Source organism: Rutidosis leptorrhynchoides, chromosome 10, assembly GCF_046630445.1.
Source record: "Rutidosis leptorrhynchoides isolate AG116_Rl617_1_P2 chromosome 10, CSIRO_AGI_Rlap_v1, whole genome shotgun sequence".
Lineage (NCBI taxonomy): Eukaryota > Viridiplantae > Streptophyta > Magnoliopsida > Asterales > Asteraceae > Rutidosis > Rutidosis leptorrhynchoides.
Window position 1 is genome coordinate 283,495,719 of NC_092342.1, and position 25,237 is coordinate 283,520,955.

At 33.0% G+C, this 25,237-nt stretch overlaps 1 protein-coding gene across 1 annotated transcript; it reads right to left on the reverse strand.

Moving 5' to 3' along the window:
* Window positions 1-413: 413 nt before the first annotated feature.
* LOC139873564 (mitogen-activated protein kinase kinase kinase 1-like) lies at window positions 414-25,053 on the reverse strand. The gene is made up of 5 exons (XM_071861485.1): window positions 24,982-25,053; window positions 24,763-24,873; window positions 24,015-24,042; window positions 863-1,078; window positions 414-771 (listed from the first exon to the last, which is right to left on the reverse strand). The coding sequence occupies exons 1-4, from the start codon at window positions 24,991-24,993 to the stop codon at window positions 894-896; spliced, it is 336 nt and encodes a 111-aa protein (XP_071717586.1). The 5' UTR covers window positions 24,994-25,053; the 3' UTR covers window positions 414-771; window positions 863-893.
* Window positions 25,054-25,237: the final 184 nt, after the last annotated feature.

The window sequence follows — 25,237 nt, forward strand, 5'->3', positions numbered from 1 at the left end:
AATCTTGCACTGCAACTTTAACTCCTTGATTCAAACTATCACATTAAGGTGAACTTGACTCGTGATATTAAAGTCGGACTTATTTGCATTTACTATAAACATATGACACCATGTTGGGGAGAGCAGGTGGGGGCCATGTTTCGAAGCCTTTTTCAAAATGGGCGCAAGTTCGATCCCTTTGTACATCAAGAATTTGAAACTCGCTTGACTATCTGGATTTAAAGAAAGGCAACACAGAGTTATGTGTCACTGACAATCTACATTTTTGCAACCATTGATTACAAGCAATATCTCTCATCGGAATGATATCCGCATGCATTTTAGCCTTCTAATCCTCACTTCAAAAGATCTGTCAAAGGTCGAACGTCACAGTAAATATCTAAAAAGCCCTCAAATTTGATATCAACTTCAAATACAAATTACAACAGATAACATACTGCAAAATTATTCCAATCAATGACATATTTTTTGTTTTTCAAATCAGCAAACTTATATATAACATCACTCGAAAAAAACAACTATATACAGTTTCCGGCTACAACATACATTTTCCATCACCTCTACAAACAAAACTAAAGCTAATAGCAAACTGAATCAGCCACAAGCAACAAATGACACGATGTAAGTAACAACACGCGTCTTCACAATTCTAATCTAACTACAATTTGAAGAGAATCTTGCACTCCAACTTTAACTCCTAGATGTTATTACTGAGGATGTTCTATACAATAAGAACATCAGCCCTCTTACAAGGAATATTTTCTTTTACTCCTGCAGAACAATTCATTTTTCATGTCAATTTGGTTTTGCAATTTTTTATGATGTACAGTTGTCAAACTATATCACATTAAGGTGAACTTGCCTTGTGATATTATAGTAGGACTTATTTGCAGCTACAATGAACATATAACACCATATCGGGGAGAACATGGCTTTGATTCATACGCACTGGTCTTGACAAACGGGTGCATCAATAGTTGGGCAGCAGTTGGCCTATCACTTTGGTTAACTTGTAAGCATTTACCAATGAAATCTTGGGCCTCTATAGACAACGTTTCGGGAATAAGAGGGGGTTCACCTGTGATGACCCGGAAATTTCTGACCAAATTTAAACTTAATCTTTAACGTTTTCGACACGATAAGCAAAACCTATGAAATTGAATCTCAAAATTTTGAACTATTCAATTACCCTTCGGTTGTTCTCAACGATTCGCGAACCATTATATGTAAATAGATACATATATATACTATAACTTGAAAACGTAACAAAGTTTTAATTGCATGATACCGTACATTAAACTTATTGGTTTATATATCTATTTGAATATATATGATTTCAAGTTATTTATTAAACAATAATAACATTCGATTATTGATTCGATTGATATTTAGATAAGTTAACTAAAACGTTTAAGATGAACCAGTAAAACACTAATTTGTTACAGTATTTTTAAATTGCTACAGTACCCAAAATGCTACAGTGTTTTCAAAAATCACTATTTGCTACAGTGTAACCGGAATGAATCAACCAATCAGTCATCACCAATTCTGGATGAATTGGGGATGGGTTCGTAATCAACTTAATCAATGGAGACAAGAGGAAGGCAATCCTTTCCACCAACCGAATTCACCTCTTGGTGAGGAACCTGAGGCACTTACCGGCGAACCCGTTCGAAACACTATCTTTACCCTCATTTCCAGGATATTTCGCAACGATTATATGATAACTAGAATTTTAAACTTTATTCATCCTCTCGTACCAACCGCCAATCATCCCGGAATAATAGAAGAAGTTAACGAGCTTCGCGCTCGAGTTGTGGCTTTGGAGAATATGATGCACAATTTGCAGGCATCACAGGCAGCACCGGTAGCACCACCAGAACCAGCAGCACAACCAACAACAGTACCAGTACCACCAACAACAACATCCGCACCGTAAACCTTAACCTCACAATCTGTCCCACGAGTATCAACCTCATACGCACCGTAGGCACCGAAGAATACTAATAACCATAAACGATGAAGTATTGATTCATAACTTCATTGGAGAAATATCCTGCGACGATTATGTAATCTTTAATATAGAAGAGACTATTCGTTTCAAGTCCCAACCGAAAACCAAATGAGTTTAATAACTCATTAAATCTATATTACATCTGAAGGAAATATACATACATATATTTTCATAAAGATTGTAATTGAAAATCCTTTTGTACAAACTGTTAATGCTGAGAATATTTTAACGGGTAGGTAACACCCTAGAAATATATAAATTCCACATTAATATGTTACACTATACATTCTTCAATTCTGATTCAGCAATCATTAACTATACTGCTCAAACCTACAGATATACGTATCTGTTAATCACAGAATAACCATTTTCATTCAATTTCATATTCTGATTTCGATAGATCAGAATCTAAGTCAAGATTAAACGGAAAACATCACTCTTAGATTCCTACATCTTTCAAAACCATGCTTCGAAAACCATGCTTTGAATTCAGAACTGTACTAGAACATCATATGATTACATTTTGCGTTCAAACCCATCGAAATTCTTGAAAACACTTCAACTAATGAACAAACGAGAAGACAAACCAACTACACGATATCTACGAGAAGAAAGATTTGTACTTATAATCATACATCTGGAAAGCTCTCGAAACCTAAGTAAAACTTTAACACGTATCTGTGATAAATCCTTCGGCATTATTATTACTGAAAATAACCTTGCAATTCCTTTTTAAAAGTATCCAGTATTATCACCCATTCAACTAGTCAACGACGACCTTTCAGACTTATAACTTTGGCATATACGTTTTTGTTACTGGGGAACCTTTTATGTTCCACCACATTTACAGTAAATTTATCAACAACTTCATTGATCCTTGACCCTCTGAAAAATCATTATAATCATTGAAACCCTATCATGTACTCGTCTACATCTTGTAACAATAATTGCCATACCAAACCACCGGGAATTAGCAATCAGTATTTTAAATCTCGCAGCATTTTCTACGACAACAGTTATATATAGATAACATCCAACTTCTAGACTTACATACTTCGAATGTGAAGTTTCCGAAAAACACCCCAAACTATGAAACTTGTTCTCTGAAATTGGAACAATGCTGATGAAGCAGCAAAAACTGAAGACAACGTTAACAGTCAAAAGTTTGATGATAAAGAATAGTATGGTGGTAAAGCTGAGAAAAATAGAAGGTTTGGAACTGGAAAACGGATTAAGCAAAGTATGAAGGAGGCTGTGGATAAATCACAAAGACTGAACCTGCCTTCAAAGAATCTAAATGTTTAAGTATCTGCTGAAGCCATTAACGAATACCTTGCTCCTGATACTAAACCCATACGGACAATATTCTTCATCATCCTCTGATATTAGAAATTCTAAGATATTATCATATCTTTCATTATAAATATCTTCGATATTTCTGAAGATATCTTCATAACTATTATCATCCGAAATTATTTATCTCTTCACGCTATCTGTATTACATCATAAAAGAAACTATTTTAGTTTCTAAAATCTGAAAAATTCAAAAAATAAAAAATAAAAAATAAAAAAAATGGATGTTTTGAAGTAATATTGGGAACTGAAGCATGAGTTAGTATAATATAATAACACTTGATCAACGTGATTATATTACAGTAAGGCATGCTGAGTTTCTAATGGAACTTGATAAAGGTTCACATATCACACCCTCATCATGAACCATGTTACATAACTCTTTTATTCTATTTAACCTCTAAACATATCAAGAAAATATTTTCTTGATGATTCGGTCTTTTCCGGATATTCTGGTAATTTGACAAATCAAGATCGTGCCATTACGATCACCTTCTCGGAACATTAACTATGTTCATCCAAAACTCCATACCTACGAATGCTGGACCATTACAAGAGATGCCTAATCGCAAGAAGAAGAGAAGAAGGGACAAAGCTCTGAAATAGAAATTGGAGTATAAATCGCAGCAAATAGGAGGGAGTATTAACTGTGAATAACAATGATTATAGAAGACAGAAGTAGGGACATTGAAATATAACGGAGAATAAAAAGCCCGATAAAAACACATAAATTTACAAACCGTGTATATCAATGCGTATAGCGATATAAAGACACGGGAGAATGATAAATACAACAATCCCTAGAGCATAATAGAAATAAATAGATTCTTCTGGTGGGAGCTGGAAAAGAAGGATGATTGTGGCAAACGTCAATATTAGGTCAAGAACCAGAACTGGATTGAGCATTTTCACAATCTTTTGAATGTATTAATTGGGGAAGAAAGTAGGGATGGTGAAAATAATGAGACGGATGATGTCAATTTATAGCGAAATATCAGGCATAGAAATCGAGGCAGATTACGCATTTAATCAAAGGAAATCCTAATTTCCGCAATTACCAAAGAATCAAATCTTATTTAAATTATGAAGATTTTCTATTCCTTAAATTCCGGAAATCAATCGTTACTACATCAAGAGATAAGACGAATTTCTATTCTCCATTTCATTCTATTACGATAACTTCTCTCATACACTTCGAGTAATCGGATTGTTTTATCTGTATTATTCAATGGTGATAAAATTCTATTTATCAACTCATATTCGTCATGAAAACATTTTTATTGTTAGCCATGACGACTTCACTCAAATTTCGGGACGAAATTTCTTTAACGGGTAGGTACTGTGATGACCCGAAAATTTCTGACCAAATTTAAACTTAATCTTTAACGTTTTCGACACGATAAGCAAAACCTATGAAATTGAATCTGATGTCGAACGAGGTGTATATAAAATAGCTTATATTTTACTAGGAAATACTATTAAATACGATACAATTTTACACAAGATATTTATTTATTTATAGAATGGATATACTTAAACCTTGCTACAACACTTATAGGCAGTGTACCTAATCGTACAGTAGTGTAGTTTTTAGTAAGTCCGGTTCGTTCCACAGGGAAATCTTTAAACAAAGCTCAACGCTATATTAGTTTACTTTTATAAAAATACAAATATATATATAAGTGATATTATTATTATAAAGGGGGGTTTTTACCGTTTAATGACCGGTTTGTCGATTTTAAAACTTTAGTCGCAGTTAAAACCTAATGTAAAATATAAAATAAATACAAGACTTAAATTAAAGCGTAAAGTAAATAACGATAATGAAATTGCGAATAAAAATGCGATAAAATAAAATTACGATAATTAAAAGGTACGATAATTAAAAGTGCGATTAAATAAAATAACAATAAATAAAAGTGCGATAATTAGAAGTGCAATTAAATATAAAATAAAGGAAATTAAATATGAAATAAAAGAATTATGCTTATTTAAACTTCCGTAATCATGATGTTTGACGTGTTGATTTTAGTTTTATGCCCATGGGTTAATTGTCCTTTGTCCTGGATTATTCAATAAGTCCGTCTGGTTTTCGTCCATAACAGTCCATCAGTCATAAATATAAATTGCAAGTGTCCTTGTCAAATTATTATTATACCCGAAGATAAATATTCCAACTAATTGGGGATTCGAATTGTAACAAGGTTTTAATACTTTGTTTAATGAATACACCAGGTTATCGACTGCGTGTAAACCAAGGTTTTACTACTTTGTTAACAATTACACCAATTACCCTTGAATGTAATTTCACCCCTGTTTTAATTATTCTAGTGGCTATTAATCCATTCCCGTGTCCGGTTAAATGAACGATTATTCGTACATATAAATACCCCGCCCATCGTGTCCGATTGAGTGTATATGGTAATTTATAGGGACGCCCAATTGTAAATCTTTATATTAACATTAACAAACTTTCATTTAGTTAAACAAATATAAAGCCCATTAATAGCCCATAGTCTAGTTTCCACAAGTGTCGTTCTTTTGTCCAAACCCCAATTATGGTACAAAGCCCAATTACCCAATTTTAGTAATTAGCCCAACATCATGATTACTTCGTTTTAAATAAGCATAATAATAACTTAGCTACGAGACATTAATGTAAAAAGGTTGAACATAACTTACAATGATTAAAAATAGCGTAGCGTTACACGGACAGAATTTCGACTTACACCCTTACAACATTCGCTAACATACCCTTATTATTAAAATTATAATTAAAATTAAAATATAAATTATAAATATAAATATATATTACTCGTATGAATGAGAAGAAAAATGATGATGATTTTGATCAGAATTCGGGTTGCTTTATAGCCAGGGTTGAAAATTGGGGCTCCGCGACTCGCGGCAAAATGCCCTTAAAACTCCGCGAGTCGCGGAGATATATTTACAGCTCACACCCTTGGAGTTTCCTGCTGCCGACGGTTTTTAATATATATATATAATATATATATAATTAATATAATTAATTATATATTATATTATATTTATATATATAGTTAACTTGTAATTTTTAGTCCGTTGCGTCGAGCGTTAAGAGTTGACTCTGGTCCCGGTTCCGGATTTTCGAACGTCCTCGCGTACAATTTAATATCTTGTACTTTGTGTTTTGAATCTTGTACTCTTGTGATTTCGAGACGTTTCTTATCAATAATTGGAACCTTTTTGATTGTCTTTTGTTCTTTTGAGCTTTTTGGTCGTTTGCGTCTTCAAATCGTCGAATCTGTCTTCTGTCTTCACCTTTTATTATTTAAACGAATATCACTTGTAAATAGAACCATTGCAACTAAAAGCTTGTCTTTCTTGAGGAATAATGCTATGAAATATATGTTCGTTTTTAGCATTATCAAATATTCCCACACTTGAGCGTTGCTTGTCCTCAAGCAATATTGTCTTGAAATACTAGAATCACTTCTTTATTCTTCACACTTTGTACATCAGTGATTTCTATATGGTGGTATAAACAATGGTAGTAACGATATGGTTTACAGTCCCACACGACTATAAAAATTTAGATCCATTAAGGAAATTGGATCTTTATGAAAACATTTGATCTTTTGAAAATTAAATCTAGTTTTTACCCTAGATAAGTTTTCCGGAATAACCCTTTACCGGTGTTTGCAAAATATTTTTGTGGGTTTGGTGGGTTTCAGATTTGAAAATTTTAGCTCAAAACTTGCGGTTTTGTGTCACCCACTTGCTAACCTTGTATTTGGAAAGCAACACGTCCAGTTTACTTGTTCCGTATATTACCTTTCGGTAAACTACCGTCCGGTTGTAAAGGAAAGCGTTGAACAAGCAACTGTTAAGGCAATGTCCCGTGACATACTTTTGATTATGGTCTATAACGTGTCGGACGCAATTACTATCCTTGGTAGGAGCAATAGTAAAGCTCACCCTTATAATTTTTCGGTCTGGCACAAGGTCCTGTCTTTGACCATGCTATGCAACCACCGTTCTTACGGTTGACACCCGATTTAGTTCAGGTGACCTAATGAATTCCAGGTGAATTCCTAGGATTTTACGTTCAATGGTAATGAACGCATTGAAAATAGGGTTTTCAGAAAACAAATCGGTTTGTATTTTTGATCAAAATATTTTCTCGTTCAAGCTCGAGTTTAGATATCATCGAATTCCATGAGTTTGAATTCTCAATCTTTAAGGTCAATCTCTAGGATTGAGTAATATCAGTCTTGAAAGCTAATTTTTAATCTTTAAGGAGATTATCCTTTCTGGGGATCTGATTCATTAGTCTTATCCAGCTAATTTGCACGGTGCCTCCCCATTGTACGAGATAAATCCTTCTCATGGTTAGGATAAATCTGACCACATGGCGACCCTGTTTAATGCTGAGGTCCATGGATTTCCTGCTGATTTTAGTGATGACTTTTCTAGATTTTTCGTCAACCTACAGCTGGTCTGGACGACAACTTCATGACCTAAATCAAGAAGCGCGTGTCTTTTTCGGAAGACTTTACTTCCTTTTAATGATGGAATTGATTCATCGTGTAGATCCATCTCTTCTTTTCTTTCATCGGGTAAAACAGTTTAGTTTAGTCCAAAGCAAAAGTATTTTCAGTTATTTGTTACAAATATATGTGGCATATGTTTAAAATAACTTGGTAAATTTTCCCACACTTGGCTTTTTATTTTTCTTTTTATCGTCCTCTATTCCATTTTAAATGAATTTTAACATTTTAGTTTGTTTATCAATTTATGTCCTTTCCGAGGTAACAATAATTTCGGTGTTAAAACCTAGTTTTATCGTTCATAAATATGTATAAACATGATTTTGAATTCATTTATTTGAAAATTTTGAAAAATTTTACTAGAATTGGGTAGTCAGTATATAAGACTAGGGCTGTTCTTTTTTTATCAGAGAGCACTAGATTCTAATACAACTACTGCTTTACTAGTATTTTAATGGTAACCAAGTGTTTAATATAAAAATTTTTAAAATCCGAAAGAATTTAACCCCTTCCCACACTTAAGATCTTGCATTGCCCTCATTTGCAAGAAATCAGTAACAATTTAAATTATTGAGGGTGATTTGTGTGAAAATGATTAAATTTTTACCAAAGTTTCCAAATATATTGGCGTTTGTTTGCTGAATGATAAATGGTGCACATCATTTGTTCATTCCGTCTTGTTGTTATTTCACATATATTTTGCATCTTGTCGTCAAAATTAGTTGCTTTTGCTGAACTTAATGCCAGTCTTTGAAAATGCGTTGTTTTACCCTGTTGTGTACATAAGATAAACTGCAAACATATATACATATTTTTGAAGTTTGGTATATTACCCCACATTCAAAAATTATTAAAATCTAAGAATAAAAGTTAGATAATTATAAAAATGATTACAATATTAACAAAAGTATTAAACATATCAATAATTACAAATTACAAAATAAAAATAAAAATAAGTAAACTAAGGATGATATTGGTACCAATAGGGGTTCCACGCATAACCATAAGTGCTATAGAATGCTTCGGCAGGGTCATACGTAGGATATGGTGGCTGCATCTCTATCGACCAAGGAGGGAAGACGGGTTTCGGTGTAGGAATATAGTTTCTACCTATATGTTGGCAATGCGCTATGATCTGGTTCTGATGAACTTGCCAATCTTCAAATGCTCTCTGTCTAGCATTTTCGTATTCCTGAGAAGCTATAAACCTATGCATTTCTTGCATCTCATTCCCCCCTCCTACATTACCTTGTTCCTGGTTTCTCTCTACCTGTGGATGTCTACCATTGTATCGTACTGCGGCGTTATTTCGCCGCTTCAAAACTTTAGCACCATGGTATACATTTAAACCTATAGTGTCGCGGGGTTCCGGCTCTTCTACCAATAATCCCCCCCGACTTATATCCACACCGAGATATTCACCAATCAAAGTAATAAAAATACCACCTCCTATTATGCTATGTGGACGCATCCCTCGAACCATAGCTGATAAATAATAACCCACACAATATGGTATACTTACAGCGCTGTGTGGGTCTCGAATACACATATGGTAAAACAAATCTTGTTCATTTACCTTTTCTTTGTTTTTACCCCTTTGTGTAATCGAATTAGCTAAAAACCTATGTATTACTCTTAATTCGGCTCTATCTATATCCAAATAAGAGTAGTTTCCCCCTTTAAAACGGTGATGGCTTGTCATTTGACTCCACACACCGTGTGTATCAAAATTTTCATCTATTTTCCTACCGTTTAATATCAATCCTCTACAATCGGCAGACGCTAATTCCTCAGGCGTGTATATACGTAAAGCCTGAGCCATGTCCAGTAAAGACATGTGGCGCATCGAACCGCCTAACAAAAATCTAATAAAAGAACGATCGGTTAAACTAGCTACCCGATCATTCAACTCTATACTACATAACAACTCTTCACACCATACTTTATATACAGGTCTGCGTATGGTGAATAAACATATCCAGTCATTAAAAGAAGAATTACCATACCTCTGTACCAGTAACTCCCTAATTGGCCCGGCCAATTCTACAGCTTCCAAGGGTCCCCATTCTATGACCCTCGGTACCTCAACAACCTTGGAATGAAGAGTATGCAAACCCCGTTGATATTTTGGATAATCTATCCAAAGTCTGTCAAATCGCAGGTTCGGGTGCAACTGTTCCAAGTGCATATCTGAAAAGGTCATGACTGGATGAGGTACATCCTGCTTGTAGTAGTTATCTACCTCCTGTTGTTCCAAGTTCTCAGCAGGAGCATGACGGGCTTGGGATGAAGATTCACCCCTTTCATTCTGCAAAACACATCAAACACAAATTTTGTGCATCCAAATATGCATTAGTGTCAGCAAAATCATCAATCAAAATAATTACAATGACATTATCAATTTACATCAAACTTAAGCTTATTTTCACATTTTTATCAAATCTACACTTTTTCAAATAAGCATATACGAAAATTTTCGCCAAGTTCATAAACATTCAACTCAAATAACATGTCAAAATAATCATTACTAGCAAATAAACAAGTCTCAAATGGCATTATCTTTCAAAAATCAAGTTCATGAATTTTGGACTTGAAAAAGTCCACTTTAATTCTCAAAATCATGTTTAGGCTCAAAGTTTGGATCATTTAACTACCTAGACATGTTACACTACTCAATTTAGCAACAATTCATGACAAAAATCGGCCATAACCTGTTTATATCAAAAAGCCCCAAATTGCTCAAGAACACAAACCCTAGATTATTCAAAATTTGAAGTTTAAGGCTTCTAATCATGTTAAACAGCATCAATCTAGGTTATACAAGCATAATACATAAACAATTTAAGTCTAATTACACTAAAAAGCATCAAAATCAAATTGGGTAAAAATTAGCTCAAGAACACTAAAATTCGAATTAAATGGTGTTTAGGTGTAGAAATTTACCATTTTTCTTGAGTAGTTCTTAGATATCATCCTTCTCAACATGATTTTAGCAAAAAATTTGGTGATTAACGGTTAAAAATTGAGATTTTTGGGGGTGATTTTCGGGTTTTTCGGGGTCTTTTTTCGCTGTCAAAATTGCAGTGTTTTTGTGTGGGAGTGAACTGATCGTTCAGCTCCTTATATTTTTTTTCTGTAATTTTGTCCCTCCGCGAGTCGCGGAGGTTTTTCACTGAAAACTCCGCGAGTCGCGGAGTTTACCTTTTTTTTTTTTTTTTTTTTTTTTTTTTTTTTTTTATAATCTTTAACTTATAAAACAATTAAGAAATTAATTTTAAAATTTTGTTTCCCTTGTTATTTAGGACGAGGTCGTTTCGGATCGATGTCCTAGTCCGTCCTTCGACAAAATTTTAAAATTTGTCTTTTTGTAGCGATTGTTTTAAAAGCTAAGATTTTTGGGTTTTTTCAATGTTTTTGGCATACTTTAAATCAATAAGATTAAAAATAATGATAATAAAAGTTCTCGTCCCTCCCTCGGGTAAAGCAATTTCGGTTCAAAGACCTAGTCTTCAACTTACGACGAATTTTAAAAACCATATTCTTAACTTAATGAGATAAAGTAAATTTTTGTTTTTAAATTCACACAACATAAATATAAAATTCAAAATTAAAATTAAAAATTCACACCAAACTCAAAATTTAAAATGCATAAAATTAAAATTCATTTTTTTAAAAATTAAAAATTCACACCAAACTTAATTTAAAAATTCATATTATAAATTCACACCAAACTTATATTAATTTTTCAAATATTTACAATTTTAAAAATATTGTTTTTACAAAGTTTACAATATTAATTTAAGATTTAAATATTAATTTTTTTAAAAAACATGGTAAAAATAAAATTGAAAATCTTTTTGTCTTTTTATCCCACTTTAATCAATCAAATATTATCAAAAATATGCGTCCCTCTTTTCGGTAAAGTAATTTCGGTTCCAAGACCTAATTTAACTCATGACGAATTTTTGAAATATTTTGGTTTGATTGTTTAAAGATATTTATACCTTAAGAATAAACGTTAAATTTCGCAGTGATGTAATAAATTTTTGAATGATATCAATAATTTCGGTCGTCAAACCTAATTTTATTCAATACCAATTTAATACTTTTTAGCGAACAAATTAGCGTTTATTATCAAAAGGTTAAAAAATAAATAAAAATAAAAACTGTACAGACATACCTGTGAAATAGATTTCTTAGTTATATGATCTATTATATTCATAAGATAGTCGGTTTAATTGGTTTTCCATGGCTGCATAGGCGTAACCTCGAGCATTCATTGTCTTTTCTTCTAAACATATGAACGGTCCGTCTCTGCATAAAGTAACAAATTCGGTATTTGAATAGGTTTGATTATTTGAACATTTACCTCCATGTGACCATTTTCCGCATTTGTGACATCGTTCTAGGTGTCGTGCTCTTCTTTTTGCTGCGGATTTTGATATTCCTTTACCAAATTGTAACTTATTATCTTCGCATCTGGATCCTTTTCTAACTCCGTCCATTCTTTCTCTGATTACTGATACTATTTCGCTCGGTAGTATGTCATTATTACGTTTAGTGATCAAAGCGTGTAGCATTAGACCATGGTTTAGTTCACAGGCAGTCTTCATTTTGTAAAAACCTAAAAAAAATAAAAATTCAGAATGGGGGGAGAAGACTAGTTCTTTAGGGTCTGCTAGGGAAAGACCATACGTGTTCCGTCTTCGAGAACTACACGAAAACAGACAATCTAACTCTAACAGAAATACATATTATCCTTTACAGACTTGATTCTCCCCACACTTAGTTAGCTGTGGTGTCGAAATTGTGATTAACTTCGTTGTCGACTTCCATCGGACCCTGTATGTAATGTTTAACTCTGTGACCATTAACTTTAAATTCAATCCCATTTGAATTCATCAATTCTATCGTTCCGTATGGGAAAACTCTTTTGACTATGAATGGTCCAGACCATCTTGATTTCAATTTTCCAGGAAATAGCTTGAATCGTGAATTGAAAAGAAGAACTCTGTCTCCTTCTTTAAATTCTTTTGAACTTCTGATTCTTTTATCATGCCATTTCTTCGTTCTTTCTTTATAGATCAACGAATTTTCGTATGCTTCATGTCTTAATTCTTCTAATTCGTTTAGTTGACTTAATCGTAGACGTCCGGCTTCATGTAAATCAAGATTACATGTCTTCAAAGCCCAAAATGCTTTGTGTTCAATTTCTACTGGAAGATGACATGCTTTTCCATACACAAGTCTAAAAGGTGTGGTTCCAATTGGAGTTTTGTAGGCTGTTCTAAAAGCCCAGAGTGCATCCTCCAATTTAATGGACCATTCCTTCGGATTTGATCCTACGGTTTTCTCTAGAATACGTTTTAAAGCTCGGTTGGTATTTTCAACTTGTCCACTTGTTTGTGGATGATATGCGGTGGAGATTTTATGAGTTACTCCATATCTTTTAAGAACTTTCTCAAGTTGATTATTACAGAAATGAGTACCCCGATCACTTATTAAAGCTTTCGGTGTTCCAAACCTTGCAAAAAGACGTTTTAAAAAGTTGACTACAACTCGTGCATCGTTAGTTGGGAGAGCTTGTGCTTCCGCCCATTTAGATACATAATCAATGGCTACGAGTATATATAGATTATTATGAGATTTTGGAAATGGACCCATAAAGTCAATACCCCAAATGTCAAATACTTCACATACTTGGATGACATTTTGTGGCATTTCATCACGTTGACTTATTTTTCCGGCCCTTTGACATGCATCACAGGATTTGCAAAGAAGGTGTGAGTCTTTGTAAATTGTAGGCCAATAGAATCCAGCTTCATAAACTTTTCTTGCTGTTAGTTGAGGCCCATAATGCCCTCCTGTTGGTCCTGTGTGACAATGGTTTAAAATTTTACTAGCTTCATCTCCAAATACACATCGGCGTATTATTCCATCGGGACAACTTTTAAACAGATGTGGATCTTCCCAGAAATAGTGTTTTATATCACTGAAGAATTTCTTTCGTCTTTGGTACGATAATCCTTTTTCAAGGAATCCACAAACTAAGTAGTTTGCATAGTCTGCAAACCATGGGATTTCTTTATAATCTATCTTCAATAGATATTCATCAGGAAAGTTGTCTTGTATGGCCGATTCATTCAGAACTTCTAATTCGGGATTTTCAAGACGAGAAAGATGATCAGCGGCGAGATTTTCTGCTCCTTTTTTATCTCGGATTTCAATATCAAACTCTTGTAAGAGTAAGATCCAACGGATTAATCTTGGTTTAGCATCTTGTTTTGAAAATAGGTATCTAAGAGCAGAATGGTCGGTATAGACCACCGTTTTTGCTAGAACGAGATATGATCGAAATTTGTCAAAAGCAAAGACAATAGCAAGGAGTTCTTTTTCAGTAGTTGTATAGTTCGTTTGTGCTCCTTGTAATGTCTTACTAGCATAATATATAGGTTGAAATCGTTTTTCAATCCTTTGTCCTAAAACGGCTCCCATTGCAAAATCACTTGCATCGCACATTAGTTCAAATGGTAGATTCCAATTTGGTGTTATCATGATCGGTGCATTAGTGAGTTTTTCTTTAAGAATATTAAAAGATTTGATACACTCATCTGAAAAGATGAATGGCGCATCCTTTTCTAGGAGTTTATTCATTGGAGTGGCAATTTTAGAAAAATCTTTTATGAAACGTCGGTAAAAACCGGCATGCCCTAGAAAACTCCTAACTCCTCTAACATTGGTGGGATGTGGAAGTTTAGCAATTACATCTACTTTAGCTCTATCCACTTCAATTCCTTCTTTTGAAATTTTATGTCCAAGAACGATGCCTTCTTTAACCATGAAATGGCATTTCTCCCAATTAAGTACTAGATTTGATTTTTCGCATCTAATTAGCATTCGTTCCAGATTAACTAGACATGAATTAAATGTATCACCGAAGACTGAAAAGTCATCCATGAATACTTCCATGCATTCTTCTATCATGTCGTGAAAAATCGCCATCATGCACCTTTGAAAGGTTGCAGGGGCGTTACAAAGTCCAAATGGCATGCGTTTGTAAGCAAAAGTACCATAAGGGCACGTGAATGTGGTTTTCTCTTGGTCTTCGGGTGCTATTGGAATTTGAAAATATCCGGAAAATCCATCTAGGAAACAATAGTAACTATTTCCGGCTAATCTTTCCAACATTTGATCTATGAAAGGTAAGGGAAAGTGATCTTTTCTGGTGGCGTCATTTAATTTTCTATAATCAATACATACACGCCATCCTGTTACAGTCCTAGTAGGAATAAGCTCATTTTTCTCATTTGTAATGACAGTCATGCCACCCTTCTTAGGCACGCATTGAACTGGGCTTACCCATGGACTATCAGAAATTGGATATATCAAACCTGCATCTAGCAGTTTAATAATTTCCTTTTTAACTACATCTTGCATATTAGGATTTAGTCTTCGTTGGCGTTGCACATACGTTTTATGACCTTCTTCCATAAGGATTTTATGTGTGCAATACGAAGGACTTATTCCTTTAATATCATGAATCTTCCATGCAATGGCTGGTTTATGAGCTTTCAACACAGAAATGAGTTGTGATTTCTCATTTTTAGTAAGAGAAGACGATATTATTACAGGTAATTCAGATTCACCATGTAAATAAGCGTATTCCAAATGGTTTGGAAGTGGCTTTAACTCTAATTTTGGAGGTTCTTCTATCGATGATTTATATCGATATCTGTCTTCTTCTTTTAGCATTTGAATTTCTTCTGTTGTTGGTTCATATCCATTAGCTATAAGTGTAGCTAACATTTCAGCTTCATCAATTGGTTCATTACTTTCTCCTAAAGAACATTCTCCTGTTCCTTGTAATTCTGGAAATTCTTCTAATAATTCTGCATGTGCATCTATAGTTTGAATATAATAACATGTATCATCTGCAGATTGTGGTTGTTGCATTGCTCTATCAACTGAAAAGGTAACACTTTCATCCTCTATACTTAGGGTCAGTTTCTTACCGAACACGTCTATCATTGCTTTAGCCGTGTTTAAGAATGGTCTTCCTAATATGAGAGGAACTTGAGAATCTTCTTCCATGTCCAAAACAACAAAATCTACTGGAAATACTAAAGTACCAACTTTAACTAGCATGTTCTCCATTATCCCTCTAGGATATTTTATTGATCTATCGGCTAGTTGTATGCTTATTCTGGTTGGTTTCAATTCTCCAAGGTCTAGTTTAGCGTATAGTGAATACGGCATTAGATTTATACTAGCACCTAAGTCTGCCAATGCTTCTATTGAACTAAGACTACCCAGAAAACATGGAATTGTGAAACTTCCTGGATCAGATAGTTTTTCTGGTATCTTATTCAACAGCACTGCTGAACAATTAGCATTCATAGTAACAGCCGAAAGTTCTTCCATTTTCTTTCTATTTGTGATCAGATCTTTCAAGAATTTAGCATATCTTGGCATTCCTGAAATCACATCAATGAAAGGAAGATTTACATTTATCTGTTTAAACATATCCAAGAATTTGGATTGCTCGGCTTCAAGTTTTTCTTTCTTCATTTTACTCGGATAAGGAAGTGGTGGTTGGTATGGTTTAACATAAGGTTTATCCTTAACTGTGTTATCTTCATTAACCTTTTCAACTACCGGTTCTTTTTCCTTATCTTGATCAGGTTGTGGTTTTTGTGGAGTAGGAATAGTTTCATCAGAAGTTACAGGTATTTCAGGTGGTTTAAGTGTTGTACCACTTCTTGTGGTAATAGCTTTAGCTGTTTCATTCCGGGGGTTAGCATTTGTATCACTAGGTAAACTTCCCGGTTTTCTTTCACCTATTAACCTTGCTAGGTTACTTACTTCTTGTTCCAGATTTTGAATAGAAGCTTGTTGATTTCTAAATGCTTGAGCATTTTGTTCATTAGTTTGTTTTTGAGATGTGAAAAACTGCGTTTGAGTTTCAACTAGCTTCGTCATCATATCTTCTAAATTTGGCTTTTTATCATCGGTTTGTTGTGGTGGTTTGTTTTGAAAATTCGGTCTTTGCTGATTATAAGTATTATTGGATACTTGTTGATTGCTAGGACCTTGTTGGTTGTTGTATGGAATATTTCGGTTATAATTCTGGTTTTGATTGTAAATCGGTCTTGGCGGTTGATAATTATTCTGATAATTATTTCCAGGCCTTTGGTTTATGTATGAAATATTCTCTCTTTGTTCCATTGTTAATTCAATACTGAGACAATCTTTTGTCAAATGTGGTCCTCCACACTGCTCACAACTAATTCGTATTGCATGAATATCTTTAGTCATCTTTTCCATTCGTCTCTCGAAAGCATCTATCTTTGCGGAAATGGAATCTAAGTCATGACTAGAATCGGCTCTAGCTGCTTTAGATGATCTAATGATGTCTTTTTCTTGGTGCCACTCATGCGAGTGGGAAGCAGTGTTATCAATAATTTTGTAAGCATCAGTTTCGGTTTTCTTCATAATAGAACCACCAGCTGCTATATCTATGTCTTTTCTTGTAGTGATGTCGCATCCTTGGTAGAATATTTGTACTATTTGACAGGTGTCTAAACCATGTTGCGGACATCCTCTTAACAACTTTCCATATCTTGTCCACGCCTCATATAGAGTTTCATTTGGTTTCTGTGTGAACGTAACAATTTCTGCTTGAAGTCTTACGGCTTTAGATGCAGGAAAGAATTGTTTAAGAAATTTGTCAATTAAAACGTCCCATGTATCAATCGCCCCTTCAGGTAACGATTCCAACCAATCTTTGGCTTCTCCCTTTAAAGTCCAGGGAAATAACATGAGATATATCTGTTCATCCTCCACTTCTCGTATTTTAAATAGTGTGCAGATCCTATTAAAGGTACGTAGATGTTCATTTGGATCTTCCTTCGGCGCACCACTAAATTGGCATTGATTAGTCACCATGTGTAGAATTTGTCCTTTGATTTCATAATCTGGCGCATTAATGTCTGGATGAGTAATTGCGTGACCTTGGCCAGTGCGTTTAGCTCTCATTCGGTCTTCCATACTTAAAGGTTCCAGATTCTCCATAATTGAATTTGTTGAATTGGTATCACTAGATGCTTCAGATTTAATGGTTCGTTCCTCAACAATCTCTGTTTGAATGATTGGTGGTTCCGGAGGAAAGTTTAGTGGTTCAGGATCTACGAACCGTTCCTGAATATTTTCTGGATTCTCAATTGTGAGGTCGGGTTCAAAAAATGGATTATCGGAAATTTGGACTGAAGTACTTGGTCGACTGGATGACGATTCTAAAGAAAAATCAACGGCGGTTATATTTGTTAAACGATGTCTTGATCGAGTTACAGGTGGTGAACGTACAAAAGGTGATGAACGTCTTGCTCGGTTCATTCACTGAATATCCTATTAGTTTTTAAAAGGAAAGAAAAATTATAATAAGTTATCCAATCAATAGACTTTTCTGATTTTGCCCACGTTTCGAATAGCCAAAAGATGCAGCAGAGGGGCAGGATTCGTTTGGTCTCAATATAATTGAGGACTGTTTGGCTCCAATAACCCGGTCCACGTACAAATCCAACTATTACTACGAACCAGAAAATTTTGATGTCTATCAATTTAACCACTTAAAATAAATTTTCGTAATTTTTAGAAATTTAGATAAGAAGTAGAATAAAATTCTAAGTCCTAAAAACTAGAATGGCGAGAAATAAGAGAGACAAAGAGTTCGTCGAAAAAGGTCGAAAAAGGAAAAATGGTTGAAAAATAAAAGGTAACGGAAAAATAAAAGAAACTTATCAAAACTTAAAAATACTTAACTAATTTAACCTTATTACTACAACTAACTTAAAATTATAATCGCAAATTGAAATTACTAATTGGAATGATAATTGGTACATAGTAAAAGGTCTCTAAAAATATTAAAGCTTACAGGAAAAACTAAATCCCAAATGGAAATAACTTAAAAAGAAACTAAAACTTAAAAAGGCGTCGCAAAATTCTAAAGCACCTAAATCTTAGTCTAAAGAAAAAGCACTTAAGGAATTCTACGGCAAAGCCTAAAAATCTAGGAGTAAAAATAACTATAGCAAAAACTAAGTTTAAAATTAAATATGAGCTAAAAATACAAAAGTTATGCTTCAACGATTAAAAAGGTACAAAATATAAAAATATACAAAAAGTTGTAAAAAGTACAATTTTTATAAAAATATTATTTTTATATTATTTATTTAATAAAACTACTAATTTTACAATTTTAATAAAACTAATTAAACAAAATACATAAATATAAAGTAAAAAGTAAAAATAAAACTAAAATTAATAATAATAATAATAATAATTAAGTTAAATAATAATAATAATAATTAAAATCCCGTAATTAATGCTCGATTAGGGCTTCTTGTGCGAGTGTCAGAGGGTCTCCGCGAGTCGCGGCAAATAAAGAAGAAAACCCCGCGAGTCGCGGGGATCAGAAATTCAGTTGACAGGTTTTACTTTTTTACGCGTTTTCTTTATTTTTTTTTTTTTTTATGTTTTCTGTTTTTTTATATAAATAAAAGATGTTTAAAACAAAAGTTATATTTTTATAAACTAAAATAGAAATAAAGGAACTTATAAAACTTAACTATTTAACAAAATCTTAAAAATACTAATATTTTTGTTTTTTTCTTTTTATATTTTTCGAATTTTTAAAACGTAATTTTACAAAAACGACTTTTAATAAAAGTAGATAAAAATCTTTTTTTTTTTTATATTAGCGTTGCGCTTCCGGCTTTTAAGATAGTTCCCCGGCAGCGGCGCCAAAAATACTTGATGTCGAACGAGGTGTATATAAAATAGCTTATATTTTACTAGGAAATACTATTAAATACGATACAATTTTACACAAGATATTTATTTATTTATAGAATGGATATACTTAAACCTTGCTACAACACTTATAGGCAGTGTACCTAATCGTACAGTAGTGTAGTTTTTAGTAAGTCCGGTTCGTTCCACAGGGAAATCTTTAAACAAAGCTCAACGCTATATTAGTTTACTTTTATAAAAATACAAATATATATATAAGTGATATTATTATTATAAAGGGGGGTTTTTACCGTTTAATGACCGGTTTGTCGATTTTAAAACTTTAGTCGCAGTTAAAACCTAATGTAAAATATAAAATAAATACAAGACTTAAATTAAAGCGTAAAGTAAATAACGATAATGAAATTGCGAATAAAAATGCGATAAAATAAAATTACGATAATTAAAAGGTACGATAATTAAAAGTGCGATTAAATAAAATAACAATAAATAAAAGTGCGATAATTAGAAGTGCAATTAAATATAAAATAAAGGAAATTAAATATGAAATAAAAGAATTATGCTTATTTAAACTTCCGTAATCATGATGTTTGACGTGTTGATTTTAGTTTTATGCCCATGGGTTAATTGTCCTTTGTCCTGGATTATTCAATAAGTCCGTCTGGTTTTCGTCCATAACAGTCCATCAGTCATAAATATAAATTGCAAGTGTCCTTGTCAAATTATTATTATACCCGAAGATAAATATTCCAACTAATTGGGGATTCGAATTGTAACAAGGTTTTAATACTTTGTTTAATGAATACACCAGGTTATCGACTGCGTGTAAACCAAGGTTTTACTACTTTGTTAACAATTACACCAATTACCCTTGAATGTAATTTCACCCCTGTTTTAATTATTCTAGTGGCTATTAATCCATTCCCGTGTCCGGTTAAATGAACGATTATTCGTACATATAAATACCCCGCCCATCGTGTCCGATTGAGTGTATATGGTAATTTATAGGGACGCCCAATTGTAAATCTTTATATTAACATTAACAAACTTTCATTTAGTTAAACAAATATAAAGCCCATTAATAGCCCATAGTCTAGTTTCCACAAGTGTCGTTCTTTTGTCCAAACCCCAATTATGGTACAAAGCCCAATTACCCAATTTTAGTAATTAGCCCAACATCATGATTACTTCGTTTTAAATAAGCATAATAATAACTTAGCTACGAGACATTAATGTAAAAAGGTTGAACATAACTTACAATGATTAAAAATAGCGTAGCGTTACACGGACAGAATTTCGACTTACACCCTTACAACATTCGCTAACATACCCTTATTATTAAAATTATAATTAAAATTAAAATATAAATTATAAATATAAATATATATTACTCGTATGAATGAGAAGAAAAATGATGATGATTTTGATCAGAATTCGGGTTGCTTTATAGCCAGGGTTGAAAATTGGGGCTCCGCGACTCGCGGCAAAATGCCCTTAAAACTCCGCGAGTCGCGGAGATATATTTACAGCTCACACCCTTGGAGTTTCCTGCTGCCGACGGTTTTTAATATATATATATAATATATATATAATTAATATAATTAATTATATATTATATTATATTTATATATATAGTTAACTTGTAATTTTTAGTCCGTTGCGTCGAGCGTTAAGAGTTGACTCTGGTCCCGGTTCCGGATTTTCGAACGTCCTCGCGTACAATTTAATATCTTGTACTTTGTGTTTTGAATCTTGTACTCTTGTGATTTCGAGACGTTTCTTATCAATAATTGGAACCTTTTTGATTGTCTTTTGTTCTTTTGAGCTTTTTGGTCGTTTGCGTCTTCAAATCGTCGAATCTGTCTTCTGTCTTCACCTTTTATTATTTAAACGAATATCACTTGTAAATAGAACCATTGCAACTAAAAGCTTGTCTTTCTTGAGGAATAATGCTATGAAATATATGTTCGTTTTTAGCATTATCAGAATCTCAAAATTTTGAACTATTCAATTACCCTTCGGTTGTTCTCAACGATTCGCGAACCATTATATGTAAATAGATACATATATATACTATAACTTGAAAACGTAACAAAGTTTTAATTGCATGATACCGTACATTAAACTTATTGGTTTATATATCTATTTGAATATATATGATTTCAAGTTATTTATTAAACAATAATAACATTCGATTATTGATTCGATTGATATTTAGATAAGTTAACTAAAACGTTTAAGATGAACCAGTAAAACACTAATTTGTTACAGTATTTTTAAATTGCTACAGTACCCAAAATGCTACAGTGTTTTCAAAAATCACTATTTGCTACAGTAAAAATTGACTTTGCTACAGTAACTTTGCTACAGTAAAACACTATTTCAAAATAAATAAATAAAATATATATATGTATATGTATATATACTGCGAAACGATGATTTATAAAAGCAAATGACCACGATACTTAAATGTATAAGTTATATTTCATAGAATATAATTTAGTGAAGAATAAGCCTAATTATTGACAAAGGTATAGGTGGTAAAACGTAAAATGCTAGTTTTCTCAGTGTACGAAACCACGTTTGAAAAATCGGAACCGGGACTTAAACCGGACGTCAACGTACAAAATAACGGAATTAAATTTACGAGTCAACTATGCACGTAAATATAATATAATATTTATTTAATTAATTTAAATTATATATATTAATTATAATTAATTAATCATGTCGACAAGCTTGTGGACAAAAAGTTTATGAGCTGTTTTTATAGGCCATGCGATCGCGTGGATAAGAGGAACAAACCCCATGCGATCGCATGGGGTGCAATTCCAGCTGACACCCTATAAATTGCTTGTTTGCTTGACAGTTTTCACACACACATATGCAGATATATACTCCGTAATTATTTATATATTTTATTTTATTACTATTATTATTATTATTATTATTATTAATATTAAGATTATTATTATTATTAATCTTATTATTATTAATATTAGTGTTATTATTTTTGCAATACAAAAATAATAATGTACATAAAATATTACGACGGAGTGCTGTCCAAGTAATTTTCAAAATGGGTTTTCAAGCGGGATAGAGCTAAGGAAATTATGGGTTATTGCCAAGGAGGTTATGGGTAATGTTCGGGGATATTTTTTTGTGAATCAAAACTCGTGTTTATCATCTCCGATGCGTCTACGTGCTTTCCTACAATATTGTATATCAATATTAAACAGTGAGTTTCATATGATCCCTTTTTACTCTCAACATTTTTGGGCTGAGAATACATGCAAATGCTTTATTAACTGATTTACAATATTTATATGCGTGAGTTTCATTGATCCCCTTTTACTCATTACATTTTTGGGCTGAGAATACATGCAAATGCTTTATTAACTGATTTACAATATTTATATGCGTGAGTTTCATTTGCTCCCTTTTTAATTGCTTTTGCAATATATATTTTTGGGCTGAGAATACATGCACTTTATTTTAAACACAATGGATACAAGTACATACTAAATTCTACACTGAGTTTGAACCGAAAATCCCTTAGCTTTGGTAACTAGTAACTGCCAGTTATAAGAACTGGTGGGCGCGAGTAGTAGTATATGGATCCATAGGGCTTGATATCCCCGTCCGAGCTAGAGTACTAGCCTTTTAACGGACGTATGCTATTTGAGAAGCGTACACGTTGGTTTGCGTGTATTATTAAGATGATTATACAAAGGGTACAAATTATATAAACGTTAAAGTTTAGTTACCAGGGTGCTCAATTTTGTAGAACCGATTGATAAACGTTTCGGATGAAACAACTGAAATCTTGTGATCCACCTTTTATGTAAAACCTATTGATAAATGTTTTGAATAAAACAACTGAAATTTTGTAATCCACATTGATATACGGATTATGTGTAATATTAAAACTATGAACTCACCAACCTTTGTGTTGACACTTGAAGCATGTTTATTCTCAGGATTCTAGAAGTCTTCCGCTGTTTGCTTATACGTGATACAAGATATGTGCTTGGAGTCATACATGCTATATACAAGAAACTTGCATTCACCATGTACCTTATTTTGACTGTATTGTCAACAGATGTATTATTGTAAACCATTTAAATGGTGATTATCTATGCGTAGGAATCATCAGATGTTAAAAACCTGGAATTTATATATTCATTTATGAAATACCTTTTCAAACGAATGCAATGTTACAAAACGTATCACATAGAGGTCAAAACCTCGCGATGAAATCGATGAATGACGTGTTCGTCCATATGGATTTGGAGCGATCGTCACATCACCCCTTCCGATTCTGAACAATGCTTGCATCTGTAAAACCAAAAGGCATGTCCCAGTCAGAACAAAATAACTTCTCGAACGTAATAAAAGATATGTATTAGTATCTAACTAGTTATCGAACCCTCGCTTCGCGCAGGGGGTTCGGTTTTCAATGTATTTTATTGCGTTTAATAAAATTATTTTGTGGCTAACGATGATGTCGTTGAAGCGCAACTCGAGTCGAACTAAAAGGTATAACCCGTGAGAGATTTAAATGTTATTTTAAGTTAACAATATATGTGCATCTCAGCGTTTCGCTATGGAATTGTCGACTTTTAAAAATTTAACGCAAAATCAACGTGTATGAAAAGTACCCCAAATATTTAGCGTTTTTTAAAAAAGCGTCCGTTTTGAGTATAGCTAGTGACATTGTGTTCCTAAAATTATTTCGAGTTTAACGATGGTGTCGGAAAAATTTAACTCGTTGCGAGCGAGAAGACATGACCCGTTAAATATTTGGGTGGAGTTTATTTAAGATTTTTTTATGAAAATGGTTAATTGACACTTTACCCCCTGTTTGGGGGGTCGATTTAAATTTTTCAAAAAAGTGTGTAAAATGAAATTTAGTTAAAATTAAAAAAAAAAAGGTTAAAAGTCGAAAATGTCCCTGTTAACTATTCATAACTTTTGTCTATTAGGTAATATGTAAATTAGTATGTAAAATGGAAGCAAATGATACACAAGTTTTCAAGAAAAATATTAAGGTCATACCCGTTCCAAGTGGGAGTACGGAATTTTTCTTGTTAACATCTCCAACACTGTGCAACCAAGGCTCCATATATCTGCTGCAAGCCCGTATCCATTATTCTTTCGGTTAACAACCTAAGGATACAATAGTACAATGCGAATATAATATTATTTGTAAAGCATCATTCATTTTATTAAATTATATTAGCGTTATCAAATATATATTTGAAAGAATCAAGAAACCTCTGGTGCCATCCAAAATGGAGTCCCTTTGCAAGATTTAATGTCATTCAATTTAGTTGCCTGTGTAGATAAACAGTGTTACATTACATATTATATACCTATATCAAAAAGGCAAAGACCAAATGAACAGCACTATTCTTTTTCCCACTTTACGCAAACTTAACCCCCAAATTTAATTAAAATATAAATCGCACCCCCACTTTATACTCTTATTAAAATACAAATTGTACCCCCACTTTATACGTATAGTTTTCCC

Coding starts and splice junctions, on each gene's coding strand:
- LOC139873564 (XM_071861485.1), bottom strand. Junction 24,043..24,762: donor CGTACTCCCACTTGGAACGG/GTATGACCTTAA, acceptor TTGGTTTTACAG/ATGCAAGCATTGTTCAGAAT. Junction 1,079..24,014: donor ATTGTTCAGAATCGGAAGGG/GTGATGTGACGA, acceptor GGGTCATCACAG/GTGAACCCCCTCTTATTCCC.